The following is a 20,944-nucleotide window of genomic DNA, read 5'->3' on the forward strand; positions in this document are numbered from 1 at the left end:
CTTAACGGAAGCACCTTTCCCACAAGAGACGAGCCACTGAAGGAGCGTGGCCCTTTGACGGGAAGAGCTGGCTAAACCACCCAGGGAAACCCTCCCGATTTTTATATGAATTGTACCTGCTGCAGTGAAATCAGTCTACACTAAAAACCGACAATGAAGAAATGGGGAAGAGGAGAGTGCACTAACAGGCTCTGAGGGCCCCTTTTTTTTAAAGAAAAAAAAAAAAAAGACAATATTCATGCCAATTCTATTATTTTCTGCCTACCATCATGAGAGGGGCAGGAGGCCGACACATCCATGTCTGGGAGAATTCCAAAGACTTAAGTTCTGCGTAACAACAGTGCTTTAAGACATTTGCAACTGGCTGTCGAAGACAAGCCTAATGATGCTCCATTCTGGTTTTTATTCGCTTTAAAAGAGTTTTTGCTCTTGAATTAACCAAACGCTCCTGTCTCATGCCTTGTTAAAACTGACCGCCGTACAGACCAGGTCTGCGTTTGCCCCTGACGGGATTACGCGTGCAATAGGCTGGGGAACTTATTCTTCTAAATTGCTCTTTGTCTGTACAAAAGCTGACATGATCTACAAGCCTCCTTAGCACGAGATGCTGTCCAAGTTGTGTTCTGCCCATTAAGTGAGGTTCACCTTTCTAATCACATCTCAAATTGATGTTCGTAGAAAGATCATTTGACTACTGTTTCCTACTGGAAGGATTTTTATTTGTTTTAACATTAGATGACTGGTTACGGGACAGTCTCGTGCTAGTTATTGCTCTTCGTGACCACATTCACGGGACAGTTCTGGCCCTGAGAATTGCATTGTTTTACGTTTCACTGCACTCTCAGCGGAGGGCCTACGAAACTGCTTCACGCTAGATTGCTGAGGGAGCTCAGGGAGTGACAACAGTACGCCTGTGCCAGGCAAGGGAAACGGCACATGGGCGTGCAGAGGTCAGGTGGAGGAGGTTCACGCGGCTGGCAATTTAATTACTCCGTAAAATCATTAAGCTCTGGAGATGTGCCATTAGGAGTTCTGGCACATGCAGCTGCTAAAGGGATAATTAAAATGTGCCTGGGAGCTTCCATTTCAAGTTATTATTACAGCACATGGATGTTACTTTATTTTTTCACCTAAGTTTGTTACGTCTCCCACCTGCAGAAGACTCTTCCCATCTGCCGCTCTGCGTCTGTGCCAGCACAACCCAAGAGCATAAGCTGCAGCCTCCCTTCACAGCCCCACGCACGCCCTGCCATCCCACCCCTACTGCGTCCACCCTCCCCTCTCCAGGTACAGCCCCCGACACCGCACCAGCTCCGCATGACCTCGATAAACAAGAGCAAAGCGATCGACTCCAAACAGCTAGGAGACGGCACTCCCTACCCACCACTGTGCTACTTCTCCATAACGGCACGGACAAGGTGCACAGAGGAGGAGATGCGCTACCGTACGTGAGAAACAACTCCAGCTGAGGACAGGGGCAGCAGCGGGGTTTCACCGACGTTAACCCACCAGTGAGTGAACATCTACAAAGAGATAAATGCAGAGACTTTCAAATGAAGACCGTGCCTTGTTAAGCAGGGTCTGTTCCTGTGCACTTAGCTCACCGCGTGGCGTTAGGTTTCCATCTGACACCAGAGCCACCTGCAAGCTTCCCTTCCATCTCAGTTTAACACAATTGCCAATTCAAAGTTGGGAGCGGAGGTGGTAACACCTTTCCAGAAGATCCCGGTCCTGACCAGATTCAGCTTCAAACATCTTCAGTCTGTAAGTAAAAATTTTCCAGCACAGCTGGTTATTGTCGTGTGGTACAATCAATCATCCCACTGTCCAGGCATTCTGCTGGACTGTCTGGCGTCTGATCGTCACGTTGCACGTTGCTGCTGGCAGCAGCTGCACACTGGGTTTGTGACCACCAGCGGCAGGGACGGGACACAGCTTTACACGCATTCCGCCTCTGAGAGCCAGTGCTGGCAGCAGAGGGACCACTTGCTGTGGGACTATCATTTATCCCATCATCAGGTGACGATTCAGCTACAGCTGGCTCCCCCATTTCAAATCAGGACAGCAACTTCAGCCGCAACGCACACCCGCTCCTACCTGCGGTTCCACACTTTCTGCAGCAGCTGCAGAGCTGTGATGACTTTTCAGTTCTTTTCAAAGGAACAGAATCGCCTGCGGAGCCCTGCACCAGACCTTCTTTTTCTCCACCTGCACAAGTAAACAACATATTTACTGTTAGGTAAGAGTGAAATTGTCCTCAAAACAAGATCTGTAATTTTTTTAAAGGAACTCCCGATCATCCAGAGCTTTCACTCCTGAAACAGGGCTTATGAACTCCAGGAAGAAACAAGATGCATAACCTGCCGAGCTTTCAGACGTGAAGGGTTCTCCACACACATACTGCCCTACCCCAGCCCATGCAATCTGTCGGACGGTGAGACCGCCTCGCACGCACGGTCCTTCTGTTGTCATTTGCAGCTGCCACCGGGCCAAGTTCTGTACAACACACGTTTGTATGTCCCAGTCAGAGACCCTGGTGAACAGCCTCCGTTTTAGCCCCCTCTGACACCCCTCACCCCAGCCGCAACAGAGCACCTTAATCAGTAGCCAAGAGTGGACAAATACCTGTAACTGGCCAGAAGAAAATACTTTAGCCTAGTGGAAAATCCTGTACTGAGAGGTGTTTTGCTGCAGATCTGATTTCATTTTAGACTCGTGGGCAATTAGGCACCAGAGAAGCTTTAGTACACACTTAGGAAAAGAAGAAACATTCAAATTCCATGTTTTCCAGAATGAGAATTGAGGTCTTTCCTTCTCCCATGCTGCCACCTTGTGACAGATCAGGCTCCGACCTCCAAAACAGACCAAAAGATGCATCTACGCGTTAGCAAGTTTCTTCAGGCTCCATCAAACACACACTTGCTGCAGACATTGAACACACTGCTGCTATGGCAAGCACTCAAAAAAAAACATTTTTTAGTTGGTAGCTTGCCGATCCCAGTCTGACGCTGCATGACTGCGCAGAGCTCCCATCTTATCTACAGCGCCTTCTTCCAACGAGGACTGAAGTCACAGGAACGAAGGGTTCCCACCCAGGCCCAACTGCCTGGCGGCATCCTTTAAAGGGTCTTTCCAGTGGGCAGCGGGACAAACTTGGTTTCTCAAGTCAACGGGACACACAAGCTGAAATGTCCTTTGCGGTGCTGGCCCCAGAACTCTAACCACAGGTTACCGCTTCCTCCAAGCCTCACCTCTCCAGCCTCAGGAGTAAAGAAACAGCAAAGTTCCTGTGCTGTTTTAGATACATCTCTCTCTCTTCTGATCATCTAATAACTATGGGGTGAGAGGACAGATATTTCTTCGCAAAAACATCTTTGGAGCCATTGCTGCCCAAGCACTACAATAAATCCCTCCTCCAGACGACGACACTGAACAACAGTAAGAGGAAAGCTTCGGGCCAGCACGGTCTTTGTAAATGACCAGGTGATTACTGCAGAGACTCTGCCTCGTCGCCTGTTTTCCCCACACTCACGTCAACGTAATATTCCTGCAACCTCCTTTCAGGTTTGGTTGACATCGCCAGGCAGTCTTGGCGGGTTTTCTTTTCGCTCCTGCTTTCACAGCAGCACCAGCACAGCATTGCGCACTCCGATTTCCCCAGGCGGGCCTCGCGAAACTGCGACACAGAAGATGTCTCTGTTAGACGCACCAGAGACAAATGAGGTCTGCGGCATCCTGGAGCGAGCAGACAATCGGTTCCAAATTGGTGATGGTTTTCCTGCTCTGGTGGGGTTTTTCTCAGTGACCATCTGAATCACCAGCTCTTGCGGTGCTCCACTTCCTCCTTGCCCCAGGTCAACCGCGCGGGAGGGTACAAGCCTGCTTAATTTGTGCTGACATCTTCACGCCTCCCGGCCAGCACACACGCTGTTCCCTCACACAATTGGCCACAGTATGGAGCTTTTTTTTTAATTTGAACCACGCTGTGCAATTCACATGACACTGTAGTCAGTGCACCCTGTGACAGGAGCATTTGCTTTCTGAGGTAAGACAGCAGCAGCCCTGTAACTGGAGACTCCAGTGTCAGGTTTGGGAAGATCCACGTACGTGCCCTTGCCCAGGAGCTTCCACGCAGCAAGGGCATTGCAAGGTGCGGAAGGCAGAGCCCCGGTCGAGGCCAGAATCCAAGCCTTCGTTGTTAGGAGAGAAGGAGGAGGGGGGAAAGTAACCCTAGATCTTGGGCAGGGGATCGGAGGGGATTAGTTCAAGACTAAGTAGCAGGAAGTCTGTTCATGAACACCTGTTTGTGCATCTCCTTGCTTGGTCACCAAGCTGGCAGGGACCAGGGCCACCGTTCCACCTGCACCTGTCTGAACCCTCTGGCTGGTTCCAGTCCAAAGCTGTGATCCCAGATTAGGAGACCTGAATCTGCCTCAGTTCAGCGTCCATCTAACCCTGGATTATGTGGTATAATCACGGTGTCTCTGGGACAGCACCTGCAGAATATTTTGCTGCAGATCTTAACCGCTTTAAGAAAGAACAGTCTTCTGCAGCCGGGCTCTGGTCCAAGCAGGGTGCACGCAGCCTACCTGTGTTCGAGCGTACCACGTGGACAGCACGTGAAGGCTGTACGTTCACCTTCCAGAACAGGATCCACCAGCTACAAAGGTGCTGTGGGTAACACTGAACTTCCATTAACACAGACAATGTCAAATTCCACCCCTTGAAAAAGGAAAAATAGCACTACAAATCTGTTTCCAATAGCGTAGTGGTCTACGGTCCACTTTTTAAAAGCTTCATTCCCTACTTGTTTTGGTGGGCTTTTTTCCCAGTGTTTTTTTTTCTGCTGCAAGGTCACGACAGACCCCTGTAAGCTGCTTGGAAAACATAGCCAGAAATAAATGTAATATTCCCTAGTACACATAGGGAAATGAAATTACTCAAAGGTAAGTGATATTGAAGGCATCAGACAAAGAAAACTCTTTGTTCCTTCTAACTTTGATTATTTTGAAAGCTCTAGCCTTAGGAAGCATCAAACCAGAATAAATAATTGTGTGTCAACAATACATCAGTGGTGGCTTTTAAAAAGGACTCTCCTTTATGTTGAGTAGCATTTTGCGGGGGCAAAAACCTTTAAATGGAAGCAAGAGACCTGCAGAGTCCTAAGTTCTACGGCATCAAGGAACCGATTAAGTTATCCTTTACAAACACCGTTCAGATACTCGTGAGAGAAGCGATGGGAAGCACTTTGCGTCAGTGAGATGACTGTTAAAAGAATTCTACTCCAGTACTGCTGGGAAAAAAAAATAAACTCTCCACATAATTTCTGTGCTTCCTCAAGTGGCCCTGTGCGTCTGTCCGCGTACAAACCACTACAGAGTCACACACAGAAACTGGGAGGTGGAAAAGATTTTATAAAGTCTCTGGCAGCGGCTGATGCCTGGTATCTGATGGTTAAAACGAAGCAGACAGAATCACGTGAGGCACACACTTGAACAACCCCGCTTTTCCGTGTTCTCTGGCAATGGTGGTGATTACAGGCGTCGAGGTCTCTGTGTCCCAAGCCAGTTCACTTGCTGGGTAACACAACAAAACCGTGCCCTCGTTACTGGTGCTATTCACATACAGCAGCATCTCCAGCCCCGAAATGCCTGTCGCTTTACAACGTTACCGCCAAGAACTCCAGAGCGAGAGCGTGTCTGGGGACTCTGTCACCTACCTGTGGCTCCTACCACAGAGCCCGCATTCCTTTTAGCAATAAAAAACCTATCAGTGATAAAACGTGGCGGAACAAGCCATTCCTCGTCACAACAAAAGACAAATGAAAATCTGCAGAAGCAAGCGGCGTGTGACTGCTGGCTAATGTAACTGCATGATGTATTTCCAGCCCAAACATTCCATAACATCACACGGCAATTGCAGAATGATCACATTCCTTTTATCAAAATAGAATGTTTTTCACCTAGCTGGTTATCGTCATCAGTTTATTGTCACAACAAGGGAATTAGCACTGAGCGGTAGGTGATTTCCCTGGTCTGTGGACGCATCTGAGGGATGCAAGGTACTGCTGGCTCAGGCACGCCTCCCGAACTCTGAGGGGGGACGCTGGAGGAGTCCTAATTCAGGTAGGCACAACAGCAACAAAAGGCCTCACCCGGTTTGTGTGTCCTGGGCAGGGTAGCACTCACCCGTCCGCGTCTGCAGGACCTCACCACCGCTCTGCACGCAGCACGGCTCTCCCCAGGGCCTTTGGGGGATGGTTTATTTGCCCTTCTGAGCTCTCAGAGAAGAAATTGTGGGGAGGCACTAGAGGATACAAAGCACTGCCACGACTGAGCCTGTTTCCTCTCAGTACCAGGTGAAAAACCTGTGTGAAAGGACTCAGGTGCCTGCAGGGAGGCCAGGTGGCCGAGTGTAAGGCTTGTTACTCAGAGGAGCGGGTTCTGTGTGGCTGGGAGGGGCAGTGACTGAGGAAATGCTCCGTTTGATTCAGCTGAGAGAATCTGGGTGACAGTAGCACTTGCGCACTTCTTGGGGTTCAGGGTGTCAGTACTCACGTGATGGGAGCCACGAGAAGTTACAGAGTAGATGTGAGCTCCTTTTGCTTTACACAAACTCCCACCGCTTTGACAGATGAACATATTCGCCTTTTTCAGAGGCGCAAGAGGCTGCACATCCCTCAGAGGGAGAGGACTCAGACAGAAGTTGCACACAATGCATTTTATTGCTCTCTACAAACCCAGAGACGCATACACAGTATGCACGTGAGCCACAGGGCTGTCCCAGCACTGGGAGAAACACTATCCAGCATGAATTCAACCACTCAAAACAGACAAAAATCATTATTATAATGAAAATGCTAGAAAAAGCATCGCATACACCCCAAATGTATAACATTGACCATTAAGCCTTTTAGCTACTCCTTTTTCTTTAACATAAAGCAGTAACGTACTCTTTCTCTAAATCGAAAAAAGCAGCAAAACAGTAGAAATATTCCACGTAGTTTCCTAGCTCTGTTCAGCTGACACACTTTACGTACTAGGACTATCAAAGGGTCACTGGGGAAATCCAGAAACAAAGCAAAACCCATCTTTGATGCTGCACAGGTTACAGGCAAACAGATTTTAACCAAGTGTGCAGGAACCAAAGGGAGTAAATTCACCCTCTGGAGTGACTGAGCAAACCAGCGTCGCCAGTCAGGCCAGAGCAAAGCTGATGGCTCTTACAAGCAATATGAGAGAAATCTCTCCTACAGCAATTCCCGTCTGTCACAACCGCAACATTTACAAAAACACCCTCCTCCATCGTGAGGAGTTCGCCCCCCGACTGGGCGGCACGCTGCGTACCGTTATCACCAGCGCCCACAGCTAGAACAGCACTCAGCAGAACGCCTGAACTGTTGCCAAAGGATCCCACCAAAGGCAAAAGTTTGCCATTCTTTTCAGACATAAATAAAATACAGGGGGAAATAAAATTCCCTACAGCAGAGAGGATCAGAGCTGGACTATCAGATGCAGTCAGATCCTTCCTCTGGACTGGAAAACCACAGGGCGGCAACGTAAGGACTCCCCTGACTACCAGGGCCTCCAGAGAGTACCGGCATCCTTCGGAGATGCTTGCTTCAGGGTGCTGGCGTTCCCAGGGGAAAAGGCGATCTCCGTAGCAGCTGACTGGCTCTTCTGGAAGTGGCTTAAAAGTTTGGTCTGTGTGTCAGTTCGGACTTTATGAAGAGAGAGGAAATGGAAAGCTTCTTGCAAACACCTAGAGTAGCCCTCTCTGAAGTCGAACTGAGAGCTTTTATGGAAGGGTCCTGCAGCTAGAGAAGGGAAGAGAAGAGGGAGGGGGGAGAAAGAGTAGGTTAGAGCAGTTGTTCGTGGCTAGAGATTGGTAAGATTGTCATAGATTTGCAGGAAGCTAGAGACTGAAACAAAATTCAATACTCACTCCTCATCTGCAGCTGGCTCTGCTGTTTCAGGTAGCTGACGGTCATCTCCAGGACGTCGGCTTTCTCCAGCTTGGAGTTGGGCTGGTGTCTCTGAAACTCCTTCTCCAGGAGCAGTTTCAGCTGCTCGATGCTGCTGTTAATCCGGTCACGGCGCATCTTCTCCACCACCGGCTTCCTCAGCTGTAAAAAGCAAAGGAACAGAGCCCTATTATTAGAAGGATCTTCTCTCTGCCATTTCACAGGACTGTTTGGTGCCCATCACTGGTCCTGAGCAATGTGGACCAGTTTCCCAGCTGGTGCAAACTGCTATGAGAACAGTCTTGCTGCGCCTGGACTTACTTTGTTTTTCTCCTTTGGTGTCAGCAGGTTGTCGGGCTCCATGAAAACAGTGCTGGGAGCCATCTGTCCTGGGAAAGGCAGGAAGGTCTCGGAGTGGAAGTCCAGGGGAAACGTGTTGCTGGAAGCTGCCTCTCCCTGATATTTATACTGTGCAACCTCACAGAGAGTCTGTGGGTCTCCGGCTCGGCGGAGTTTCCCACACTGCACAGCCAATCAGGGAGACAGGCAGCACAATAGGAGAAGCATCCATTCTTGCATGCTCCGCTGCCGGTGAATAGCCTGCGGATAATGACCTTCTCCCAGATGAGCAGGTGGGGAGTGCGCGGTACGTGAAAGGCTAGGATCAGAATTACGCGTCAGAAGCTGGGAAAGAGCTGGCCTTCAGTGGGAAAAGGCTGCTGACTAATGCCGCAGATCAATGGCATTCCAGACGCAGCCCCGGGTTCACATGCACGGAGGACGGAGGAGGTCAGCTGCGGATGGCGGGAAACGAACCGCTGCGTGGGGCTGCGCTCCTCTCTGGGGACGCACGGAGGCACACGCTCGGCCGTGCACAAACGCACAGGCGCACACCAGCATTTGCTGGCTCTCTGAGACAAAGAGCAGAATTTCTTTAAATCCACTCACCTTGCTTTCTCAGCAAGGCAGAGCCAGTTGTTCGCCCTCAGGTGACTGTGACACTGGTTTTGCCCATGTGAAACAGAAAACAGCTTTCCCAGTTTGTCTTGCTGCAAATAAATACATTTAATTGTAAGTACACAGTTATTGAAAACATTTTCTGCTTTCATCTTTGTTCTCTTATGACCCCGTTAGAACACTCAAGCCGTGCCACAAGCACTTTATGTTTCTATTTCAAATACCCGCAAGACAAATCCGCAAGGAGAAGGATCTCAGGATGTTTTGGGATCAGTTCCGTCTCACGTGCTCCTTTCTCACTTCCTCCCCAAAATGTGTTTTACTCCAATTATTTTCATTTAATCTATGCACAAAGGAAAATCGAGCGCAGAAGAAATTAACATAGCCCATGAAGTTACGAGAAACGGAATTCCTGATTCCCCACCCTCCGCTGGGGCAGTTCCTACACTGAGATGCAGTCTTTGCTCGACAGGCGCCTGCAGCTGGGAGCGTTAACGGTCTTGCTGTTTGGATCCTACAAATGCACAGCCAGAGATTCACGTTGGAAAACTTGAGCCACACCTGCCTGCATTTATCCTGCCCCCCCCAGCCAGTACTGCTGGTTGTTACGAGCTCTAACCTCAGACGGACGCGAGAAGGAGGGAACGGCAGCGATGGTTTCTGCGTCCCCTGGACCTATTTAATGTGAATACACAGAGACACGGACACACCTCTCTCTCCCTCTGCAACTCACGACTTGTAAGACCAGGTAAGGCTTAACTGACCTCTTCCAGGATCTGCCCCTCCATCCCTATTGTGCTGCTTTTGAATGGGCTCCCTTCTTTTCCTACAGAGCAGCAGCTGTCGAGCTCCGAGTCTTTTATGTCAAGTTGTGGGAAAGCTTTTGTGACACCATTTCACATGTTCTCCTCAAAGCTTGTGGATTATCTTTGAGCCCATGTAATGCCGCCTCTGAAACAAACCTTTTGCTCCGTGCATCCCTCTTGGGGAGATTCTCTGAAACAGAAACTCCTGAGTAGCAACTCACTTCTTGAGCTCGTTAATCAGCTGCATGAAGAAGAAATATGCCAATCCCGTGATCAGCAGGGTCCACAGAAATTTCCAGAACAGCTCCGCTGGCCCGCGTTTGGCCAGGCCAAAGCCAAGTGGAAAGGAGCAGGAGATGGCTGTGCCAATGCTTTGCACTGCGATAGTGGTTGCGCGCTTGGCACAATCAAGGGGTCAGTGCTTGAAATCGCTTCTCCATTAGGATCCAAACTGCCCTAAAGCCTGCTACTGAGCAGGCTGGATGCTAAAGAATCAGATCTTTAGAATGTGTGTGGTAATCAAAATTACAATATTCAAGGTATTGTTGTGAGGTGAACGTAGCAAAATCTCCCCAAGGCGGTAAATCCACCTAGGCTCCCACTTCCTCACTCTGTGTCACATATGAATTTTAGAGCATCTAAAATAAAAACATATCTTTAAAATAGCTTTTTATTTTCTCTTTGGCTTCACAGTCTGTGAGGGGAAAAAACAGCCAATTGCTGACCATCTTGCAAGAGTTACTCAAATTAGATGCCCAGTTACCCAAAATAGACGCTCTGCTTGTGCTGTGGTTGGAAAACCTAAAGAAAAGCGATAACAAAAATTCCTCCCTGTTGTAAAGTTAGCAGAGTCAGTGGACTTTGCACTGAGGAGAATGAATTCTGAATTACACACCTTCCATTGCGGTTCCACATCTACACAATATTGCACAGAAAACGTATTCAGATCCCAAGATACCGGGTCTGGGCAAGATGTTTGAAATACGGCGTTAGCAATGGCCTTCCCCCAGAATCTCTGCCGGATGTTAGCTCTTTAGGAAGGCTTAAAGATTCTGCTGCTTTCCCAAGTCTTGCGAGATGCTGGTTGCTCCCGTTGCCTCTCCTGGTACGCGCTGCCCAGATGGCCTTTTGGGAGCAGGAGTTCCCACTGAGCACAAAGCAGAGGCAAGCACCGTTGCTAATGCGGTTTGTAGCCGGGCACACTTCCTTTGTGACAGGGATGAATATTGTTAAGAACGGGTGTGGGAAACTCAGAGGTACACAGACTTCCCCAGCCTTCTGTTAGTACGTCGTTTAAACGTGGGAGCAGGGGCAGAGCAATGCCGCTGAGCAGAGAACGGGAAAGGCAGCAAAAGGTAGGAGACCCAATTAGCGCCGAGTCCTACAGACCATCCTGAGGTGAAAAACAAAACGGGTCCAATCCTAAGGGCCGTACTTGGATCCTCTCTGAAGTCAGTAGAGGCTTTGGGCTCCACGTAGGCTGGACTGCAGCTTTTGTACCTCCTGTATTTACTAGCGTAAATACAAATTACCTCTACACCTACAGTGGGATTTTTCAAAAACTTCATCAGCAAAATTTAAGCCTGAATTTTCACCCTGCCAAACAGCAATACCAGAATCTGGTCTATTGTTTCCCAATTCTTTCATCCAAGCAACACGGAATATGTTACAACTATTAATGAGTATAAAAGCTTCCTCATAGTATTACTGGTATAAAATCTGATCTAATTTTCTTAAAAGTCAAGCCCAGCTCCTATAGCTCTCTATGGGTCATAAAAAAAGCATCATGATATCCTCGTGGTCCACAGGAGTCACCTTTTTCCCTTAACACCGTGCAGCAAAGAGGGGCAAAAATCCCCTTGCAAATCTGCAGTGATGGCAGCCTGAAGGTGACCCGTGTCGGTTCTGTTCCCAAGCGCGGTATTTCCAAGTTTGCTGGAGGAAAGCCCGCCAACTGCCATGTGGAGCTGGGAGTCAGCGCCCTGGACCATTACGAGTGACAGGCTGCAGTGGTTGCCATAACATCTGGGCAAGGCGGAGGTACGGAGCACCCCGGGGTACGCGCTGGCTGTCCAGTGGCGCCTGGTAGCAGGGTCTTCTGGACCTGCCCGAGAGTCCATGGACAGCACTACCGAAAAACCACGTCATTTTTCTGGGCAAAGCTGAACCCAGGCAGCACCTCACCTACAGCAGAGGGTCTCCAAGCCGGCAGGAGGAAATCGGTCCTGTATTTAAATTACAGCAAACAGCAATTCACATTAACACGCCTGGGCAATGAAGGACTGGAGGAGCTTCTGCAGCAGTTCGCTGTAGCTCACAAGCAGCGTGACTAAAATCAAGGCTCTGTGTTTCCTGGGACGTATTAAATAAATCTGGGGAATTAAAGAGGCAAAGAGAATACATGGCTCAGAAGTCTTAGTGTGGGCCAAAACCACCTGTGTCACCTCCAGTGGGACAATTTTCTTTGGCCTTACTGGTGGGTGAGCAAGATTCTGCTCCTGCAGCTCCTTTCCCTGTCACCTCCTCCCAGCCCTCCCTCACGCTGCTGCTGGGCAGTCCCCTGTTTGAGCCTGGCACGACTTCTGTTGGTCTGCGTGGCTTCCTTCACCTTTTTCCTTTTGCCCAGGGTTTATTTTCCCTTCATGAAGTTTTTATAATCTGATTTTTCGTTCCGTCACTCTTTTCCCCTCTGTCTGTCACAGGCAGATGTGGTCTGAGGACAGGAGTGTCTTACAGACCCGCGGACTGTGTGAGTGTGGAGCTCCCTCCAGGTTCCCACACCGCTCCCCTATTCACCGCATTCAGGCCGAGGATAAAGGAAGTGTGCCATGCTACAAGCTGAATTAGAAATGGTGTTTGACTTCCCTTTGTACTTCACAGAAACCTTGCTCTGGGTAGACCATCTGCATCGCACTCGCTGCGGAGAAACCCATTGATCAAGGGCTGTCAGCCCAGCTGGGGGAACTTGGGAAAGTAATTCCCTGTGCCACTTCAGTTCTTCAGGGCTTAACATCTGGCTGGAGGGGGAGGCGACAGTTGATGGTTTAACAGTCGTGCTTCCTTTCAAGGTTGGGATGCTGTTTTGATCCCCGATAAGCCTTTCTGAAATCTTGATTTTAATAACATGGAAAGCATCCAGAAGACTAGGAATAATGCACTGGCTTTGCATTTTCAAAGTGCTTTACAAATGCCACCTAATGAAATCTCAGCAACCTCCCCCGTGAGATAAGGATGTATTATTAGCAATGTTCCACAAAGGAAGAAAAATCAGGCAGACAGGAGAGAACCACAATTTCAGTATTTCAAGTAGCCTACCGGTTGCAGTGCTGCTATTGACAAGTGGCTATTTGAGACATCTGGTTTGCAAGGATGCTCAGCACTCACTTTTGTTTTAATTAGCTTTGGCATCTCTGAAAAGGAGCCAGCTCCCAAGCTTGTGGGAGAATTTGAATTACCGGCCCGGACCACGCTCGCAGTCATGCACCACCCTGATAAGCAGATGAAAAGTTCTCCTTTGTACCCAAGTTCAGTGGTGGTTTTTGAAAACGTTGTTTAACACAATCTGTTCAAGCCCATGAAATGGCTGAAAAGGAAGATGCGCTCAAATCCTTGATCAGGAAATACTTAATGATCTATTAAACAGAAATTAACTTGATATCTCTAGAAAGTAAACTGAGTTTTAACTTGTTTATTCATGCTCCTGAGGACCTACCAAAACCAAACCCCCTATCTTAAGCTGCAGCTGTCCTCAGCCCTTGTGCAGATCTGTCAGCACCACCTAATTTTGATCCGCTGCCTCCCAACAGTTCAGGTTATCCGGGCTTGGAGCTGCTTGGAGGGGAGGATGCAGTGTGCCCTGAATTACATGAACTCTCACAGTTTATAAGGGAATTTCAGGCCCAAGACACTTGGCCTGTATAAAACCAGCGCCTTAAAAGCGAGAAAGGAGCCGTGCTGCTTTAGCTAACACGTGCAGCGCTATCTGCAGCCGCAGCGTTGTGTGCTGACCATCGGTCGTATCCAAAAGGTGTCTGCAGTCCCCTGATGGCAGCTCCTGGGGACTTCACCCAGATCCCCAGTACCTCGTGCTGCAGGTGATCGTAGGAGAATCACCTTCAGGTGACAAACTGCTTCCCAAGGTAGGGAACAATCAAATGAGGCTCAGGGGACGCCAGGGAAGTCAGTGACTGCTATCTCCCCTTTCCACCACGGCCCCAGCTAGAGCTGAGTGATTAAATATCCGACACACGCAGACGGGATGAATTGCTGCTCCTGTAGGGAGAGGTGACTGCCCTCCTATCTGCCACGAACACGCCGTTCCCGTCTTGTCAATGACGGCAAGTGGTTGTCGGGCCTCACAAACCACGCTCCCAGTTCTCAACCTGCCCCTCTGAAGTATTCTCTCTGCAGGATACCTTCGCTTTGGCAGCACTGTTTGGTAAGTCTTGTGATTCTTATCATGAGACTCATCACACTCATGGCCTCTAGTAAGACCTCATGTCCAAGCCTCATGATTCTATAAAGAGAGAGGATTAACAATCTCAATCCAAACAAAGTCCAAATGCTCAATAATCAAAAGGTAAGTTTAAAAATAAATAAATAAATAAATAAATCCTTGGGCAGAGCTGAGTAGGGGACTGACTGATGGGGTCTGTATTTTGGAGGAGTCTTGGGGAGCGGCTGCTCCCACTGAAGCCGCCGGTATCCGGCGTGCTCCGCAGCAAAACTCAAACCCATCTGGTAGCACGTGTGAGAGAGCTGCTGGGTTGCTGGGATGGGGAACGGTGTCGTTGCTGAGATCATAACTAACTCAGCACTGCCTGCCGTAACTACAGAGCGAGGTGCAGCCGAGTCCCCGGGAAAAGCAGAGGGACAGGACAGATTCCTTGGTTTTCTACATGAGTTTTTGAAGGAGGAGGGTGGTAAACACATAACAGGGTGGCTCCCGCAAAGCCTGCTCCCAGGGCAATGTGTTCCTTTGAGCCATAATTGATCCCTGCCATCAGGCACCAGCCTGCTCTCCCCCAGGGTCAGCGCTTTCCCACATCCAAGCCCATTATCCCACAGACCATGCCTTTTGTACAACACACTCCAGCCATTCATGTGCAAAGCAGCTGTAATCCCCAGACCTTTCAGAGTCAATATACCAGGAAATAATAAATCCCTCTTGTGCACTCTTGAATATGCTGAGAGGTGACTTGTGGGAATTTCAGCTGGGCAGAAAAATAATAAGTTCTCCTTAATTTTTAATTATTTGGAATACTCACTGTAGAAAGACTGTGTCACTGGTGCATGACTATTTCAGGGTCACCCACAGAAATTGCTTTTGCCTCTAACAACCCTGAAAATGCAGATCAAATTGTCTCATATGTTTCTTAATGATCAAAGTCCACTCTCCTTCCCTTGCGCACCTGGGAATGGCAGAATGTGAAGCATTCTGCATCTGAAGAAAACCTAATTTAAAAAAGTTAAACCTGTGAAGAACGTACTTTACAGTAACAAAAGATCTCTTTTTGCCAGGGTTCTAATGTCTAAAGGAGGCAAGATAATGCCATGCTAATGACATTTAATGGAATATTTTAAACAATGGGTCTAATAACAACGTAACCTCTTCCCCTGAAAGGGGCAGATTTCACGCTGTCGGTCAGGCAGCAGAACTACGCTTGGCTTGTGAGAGCAGACGCAGCCAATCCCGAACAGCAAGTTTGGCGGGATGATTTCTTTATCTACTGCCTCCCATGCCAAACCACTTTTTAAACTATTTACTGTGTAGAATGTCGTATCAGTGAAGCACCCTGAGTCATGAGAGCACGAGGATGATGAAGGGAAGTGGTCACACTGCAAGGACGTGTGGTGCTCAAATCTAGGGATCTTAAACATTAGGATGCATCCACCCAGCAACAGTAAGGTACGGCTGTGGCACAACATACAGACCCAAGAGTCTCATCGAGCCTTCAGAGAAAATTTCTACGCAGATGTGTCAGCACAGATCTACCTGGGACCCTGGAAGGTGTTCTCATTGCTCCTGTTTTCCTCAGTGATGCTGCCGCTAGCACACTACCTGTGAAAGTGAGATCAGAGCTAGCGTGCTCCTAAAAAGCCTTCCATTTTACCTGTGTAAAGAAGCCTTTCCAGCAGCGCTAGCCATGGGCTGGCCTGAGGAAGAGACAAAAACCCACTTGAGATTGCACCCAGGACGGATCCTGCAAGGTCCTGCTCTCCAGGCGACAAAGGGGTGTCCCACCTCTGCCAGGCTCCCAACAGATGGGAAGAAAAACTCCTCTGCAAGACAGTGAGGAGAGACCTGGAGCCTTTCCTTCTCCACTTCCTTCTGGCGGGTGTTCACCCGTATCCCCAAACGGGACAGCCAGTGCGGCAGTCGAGCTCGATATTCCTGCTGGCCGCCCCACGTGTGAACCAGTGTCTCTGCCCCCTTGCCCCATCTTGCCCCCTTCTCCTGGTGAATGCAGACCTCCGAGAAACCCCTGCCTGCACGGTGAAACATGTGCTTCTCAGCCTTACTGGGTGAAAAAGCCATGCAAGTTCATCGTGCCTGGACAGGAGTGCAGGCTCCACAAAGGAGTTATTAGCACCAGGCCGTGTGGGTTTGAATTTCTCTGCGTTTCCCATACTTTTCCCCTATTGATACCATTTCTCCTTTGGACAATGGAAGCGTGCCTTGCAACTACTCACGACATTAGTGACGGTGCTTGAGCCTGAATGATTTAAAGGGAGAGAATCCAACTCCCAAAAGACCATCTGGCTATCAGTTATAATACAGCAATAAAGGTCAGGGCTGCTTCTCAGGAGTTGGGAAAAAGATGGGTTTTGACACTGAAGAGTCTCTTCAGCCAGCTTGGTACATGCCTACCTGTCAGCTCTTCGCTTCGAGGCCTGCCGCCATCGCTCCCTCGCTAGGAAAGGGATCACACGGGACATCGGCCTTTGGAGGAAGGCCAGCCAAAGAACACAGGAAAAAGGGCAACACCTTATTCTAGCTGGCGAAAGCTAGGGCACCGTCTCTGGGCTGCATCTTATTTTGTATCATAATCCTTTGAGTGCTTCAAAGTGCTCATGAGATGTCTTGTCTCCTGGCTTTCCCACAACACAGGGAATAAAGGGCTCCGAGGAGAACATCTGCCCTTCACAAAGGGCTAAGCCCATTCAGGCCCACACAATGAAAACCATGAAGCTGGCTATTTCAGTGAGACTTCCCTCCTTCCTGTCAACTGCCCCTTAAACTCAGGCTTCACTTCAGGATTTCCAAGTAAGAAATTGTCTTTGGCTTTCTTACCTCACTGCACACTTCCCTCCACCGTTTCCATTTCCCGGTTCTCAGCCACGCTCCTGTGCACAAGCGGTGCGCTCGGAAAAGACAAGCGCTCCTCTGCCTCGGGCACGACGGGCTAGACCCTCGGATGGCAGGACACAGCACACCTTTTCTCAGGTAGGTTCTGGGTTATTTTCGGTGCTGCCTCAAGGACTCATCCAGGCGGAGACTTTTCTCCTAAAACAAAATCAAAACTGACCTAAAGCATCCACACAGCTTTATTATTTTTCTCGCCTTTAGCACAAAAGAAACAATGTTTGCTTAATTTTTGTTGAAATTTTCATGCAAATACAAGCAAGCAGCACCAGCCCCATTTTCCAGATAAGAAAATGGAGTGGGGATGACATGCTAAAGGTTACACTGGGAGGTAATTAACGTCATCTCTGAGATATCACGTTCTGCCAGCTGCGGCAGGTCCAGCCCACACCGGGGCAGCGTGATGCCCCTTGGTCAGATGGGAACAGAGTGCACCAGAAACCCCAGGCAAGGAGCAGCATCCGAAGATGGGTCTCAGCTACTAAATCCCATTCATGACCTGCCTCTGCCTTCCCAAGGCCTAGGGCTTCTGGGTTGAATCTGCTGGTATTCTTCAGCCTATCTTAACCATCATTCTTGTAAATGTCTGTATGACAGAGAGCAGAAAAGGGAAAAGAAAGAGCTACAGGGGTGACTACGCATGGGCCCAGTTCTGCTAGGAGGTGTGCGGCTGTCCTTGAAGGCAATGGGAATGCTGATCCAACGAACTCACAGTCCTCGGTGTGTGAGGAGAAAAACAGAGGTTACCATCTCCACTTGCTCCCCATTCCCTGTTTATTCACCCTCTCCAGCCAGTATCCCGATGGTAGATTCTCCACAGCACTTAGAAGCATCATGCAGACAAACGTGTCCTTTCACAGGGATAACACTCTGGCCCAGCCGTTGGAAGCATAATGACTGCATGGCCAAGCACAAACGCGCCCACGCTGGCACCTGGGAGGCTGGCCGTGAAATGCCCTCTCTAAAAAGAGCAGAGATGTCCTTGGTGCTGTTGATTTTGACCCTAAGAGTGCTCCCCTTCTTTTCCCGCCTTCCCCCAAAAGCGTGCCTCCTCCACGCCACAAATGTGCCTGGCACATGCAGGGGCTCAGGAATGCCATTGATCCCAGAGAACCAGCTGGAGGGTCAGCGCTTTCCCAGATCCTGGGCAGCCCCAAGGAGCCATGCTGCACCCTCCACCAGCCAACGTGGGCAGAAGGTTATTCTCTCCAGGGCATTTGCGATCAATCTACCATGCACTAATAGATGCTTCCTCTATTGTTCAGCTGTGCGCCTGGATTGGCGGAATGGCTGTGGGAAACACCAGCGATCCCCAGACTCACGTATCTGCTGAAGCTCCCTGGTGTATAAATAGCGGCAGCCGGTGACTGCCAAAGCACAGCCTTGCGCTCAGCACAGCAGCCCGACGTGGGGTCCGTGCCCAGCACTGAGAGCACTAAGAATGGCTCCCAGTAATGCTCTCATGATCCACGTGGAGGAGAAACTGCTGCCAAAAGAAAAGAATAAAGTAAGTAGAGCCCCTGACGGAGTTGGAGAGGCTGGTCTGGGCTCTATGCAATGGGCTGCCTCTATCAAATAAATACTGCGTGGGGAAAGATGAGACAAGGAGGGAGAAAGCAGTCTGGGGGAATGTAAATGGGTTAGAAGAGTGATAAAGGAGACTATATAGCTTTTTACAAATTAAATGGAGCGGGGAACAGATAGGCTGCACCACAAAGCTCTCCTACCAAAAGAAAGTGCCTTTGAACATATGTGTATCAGTGCATCAGAAGGGGAATTTAGGTCAGGTCTCAGAAAATCCTTAACAATCTGCTCCACCTCTCTTGCAGCTGAGGAAGCCGGTGGTGGAGAAGATGCGCCGTGACCGGATTAACAGCAGCATCGAGCAGCTGAAAATGCTCCTGGAGAAGGAGTTTCAGAGACACCAGCCCAACTCCAAGCTGGAGAAAGCCGACGTCCTGGAAGTGGCTGTCAGCTACCTGAAGCAGCAGAGCCAGCTGCAGGACCAAGGTGAGTGCAGAGCACGCACTGCGCCCCACGGAAAGCCCACTGCCCCGGGCCTTTGCCCGCACGCAGAGCCCTGGCCCTGAAGCACGCAGGGGCCATAACACACCAGGTCCAGTCACTTGAGCAAGGCTGCTGGACTCGGGCTCCTGAAAGACACTTAACGCATGAATCACCACTGTCCCATGTTTTGGTCATGATCTTAACCCACTGCATTTGCTTCTTTCTTTCTTTTCTAGTGTTCATTCACAAGAATCTAGAGCAGGAGTTCAACAGCGGCTACCTGCGGTGCCTCAAGGAAGCTATGCATTTTCTGTCCTACCATGAACCCAAGAAGGAAGCTCAGGTGCAGCTGATCAAGCATTTCTGCAAAGCCCAGATGGGTGCAGATGTTGTGTACTCTCCTGCTCTGCGCAGCCCACCTTTCTCACCCTGCCTGTTCGCCAGAAAGCAGCCTGCCCAGAAGACTGCGGCTGCTGCTCCAACCATCTGGAGACCCTGGTAGACCTGCTGAACTTCGCTTTATTCCTATGTTTTGCTACAAAAACTAGAGGGACCTGTGATTTACTAGTTCCTCTTGAAAGTAGGAAACATTGCTTTCCAAAGGTGGGAGGGGGGCAGTTACTGTTTTTCTGTCACAAGAAATGAGGGTCGCTGAGTAGTTTCCCTTCATAGTGAAGGAACGCGTGTGTGTATCTTGCAGCAAATTTGCTGCTTTTACTGGTGGCTCCAAAGAGGGGACCAAGTTCTGCCATGATTTAGAGCTGATGTATTGACCTTCCTACAGCAGGAGTGCTCTGCAGAATGTATTTTGTATCTCAAAGAGCATTCAGCCTTTACCTTTCGAGTGAAAGTTGTTACTAAGAAATGCTGATCCTTCCAAGTTTCCTACGCTATTTTTAGTTTACCTTCCTGCAGAATGCTATGATGATAACAGACAGCTCCAGGGAAAAAGTCTTTTAATGTCAGTATGCCTACTCCCAGTGGAGGGATAATTGATGCCTTTTGTAAAGGACATGCCTGCGATATCCCTTAAGGAAAACCGAGAGGAAGGGAGGCAATAAGTACTCTATAATCATCCTCTGAACATGCTAAAGAGCTTAAAAAGCTTTTATAAAGTTGTGATGTATTCATCCTGTGTGATGTTCAGCTTTCATGTCTTCATTGTACTATACAATAAAAATGCTTTTAGTCATGAATCCTTTGGTTTGAAATTATTAAAGTGGCTAACGCTCCTGGACTAGTGTTGCATCTAGACTCCTCCTGCAGTGGGGAAGCTGTCAGGAGATGTCATATTTCTGAGCCCTTTGTTCCACTACGCAGTTTATATTTGTAAAATTCATTTGGCAGCACAGGATTTCAGATCCTGCAACGAAGCAGCCTCTGGAAAAGTTATCAATTTCACCTCCATTTTAATTTTTGAAGTGAGATACTGAGAGGTGTAGACCCAGATATTTAACAGCAACCTATTCAGACTTCAGCAAATCACTAACTTCACAGCCAGTTTAATTTCCCTCTGTTCCCTATTAATTTACCCACCAACCTAAGTTCAGTCTTACACTTTCTGGCCATTTAGGAGATAGCAACATGCAAAACTCATCACTTCCAAAGAGTTTGACACCTGACCCTGCTTGGGGATCTCACCCTCCTCTGTGAAACCACATGCAGTGCGCTGAACTAGTTTTTGTTGTCTTTTAATTTTAGCACCTTCTGCCATGTAAATATGAACGCGGTTAGGCAATAACAGAATTGCTTTCTTTACTGAAGTGAAATCTGCCCATGTATGGCTAAAAGTATCTAAAACTTGACAGCAAACAGAGACTGAAAAAGTATTTCTTCTCCTAACTT

General features: G+C 48.9%; 2 protein-coding genes across 5 annotated transcripts; one reads left to right on the forward strand and one right to left on the reverse strand.

The window, feature by feature from the left end:
- Positions 1 to 6,740: 6,740 nt before the first annotated feature.
- Positions 6,741 to 17,245, reverse strand: LOC104477881 (transcription factor HES-5-like). 3 transcript variants are annotated; one of them, XM_086764708.1, is made up of 4 exons: positions 17,021 to 17,245; positions 8,285 to 9,012; positions 7,945 to 8,125; positions 6,741 to 7,816 (listed from the first exon to the last, which is right to left on the reverse strand). In XM_086764708.1, exons 2-4 carry the CDS (start codon positions 8,345 to 8,347, stop codon positions 7,575 to 7,577), a joined length of 486 nt encoding a protein of 161 aa, XP_086620834.1. In that variant the 5' UTR covers positions 8,348 to 9,012; positions 17,021 to 17,245; the 3' UTR covers positions 6,741 to 7,574. The 3 variants fall into 3 exon arrangements, with proteins under 3 accessions (XP_086620834.1, XP_086620836.1, XP_086620835.1); XM_086764710.1 differs by lacking the exon at positions 17,021 to 17,245 and having other exon boundaries at positions 8,912 to 9,101; XM_086764709.1 differs by lacking the exon at positions 17,021 to 17,245 and having other exon boundaries at positions 8,285 to 9,101.
- A 1,277-nt stretch (positions 17,246 to 18,522) lies between these two features.
- On the forward strand, positions 18,523 to 19,601 carry LOC104478047 (transcription factor HES-5). Of its 2 annotated transcripts, none has more exons than XM_086764622.1 (3): positions 18,523 to 18,599; positions 18,922 to 19,117; positions 19,336 to 19,601. In XM_086764622.1, exons 1-3 carry the CDS (start codon positions 18,534 to 18,536, stop codon positions 19,599 to 19,601), a joined length of 528 nt encoding a protein of 175 aa, XP_086620748.1. In that variant the 5' UTR covers positions 18,523 to 18,533. The 2 variants fall into 2 exon arrangements, with proteins under 2 accessions (XP_086620748.1, XP_086620749.1); XM_086764623.1 differs by having other exon boundaries at positions 18,922 to 19,102.
- Positions 19,602 to 20,944: the final 1,343 nt, after the last annotated feature.

This window comes from Chlamydotis macqueenii, chromosome 21 (assembly GCF_036417535.1).
Source record: "Chlamydotis macqueenii isolate bChlMac1 chromosome 21, bChlMac1.mat, whole genome shotgun sequence".
NCBI lineage: Eukaryota > Metazoa > Chordata > Aves > Otidiformes > Otididae > Chlamydotis > Chlamydotis macqueenii.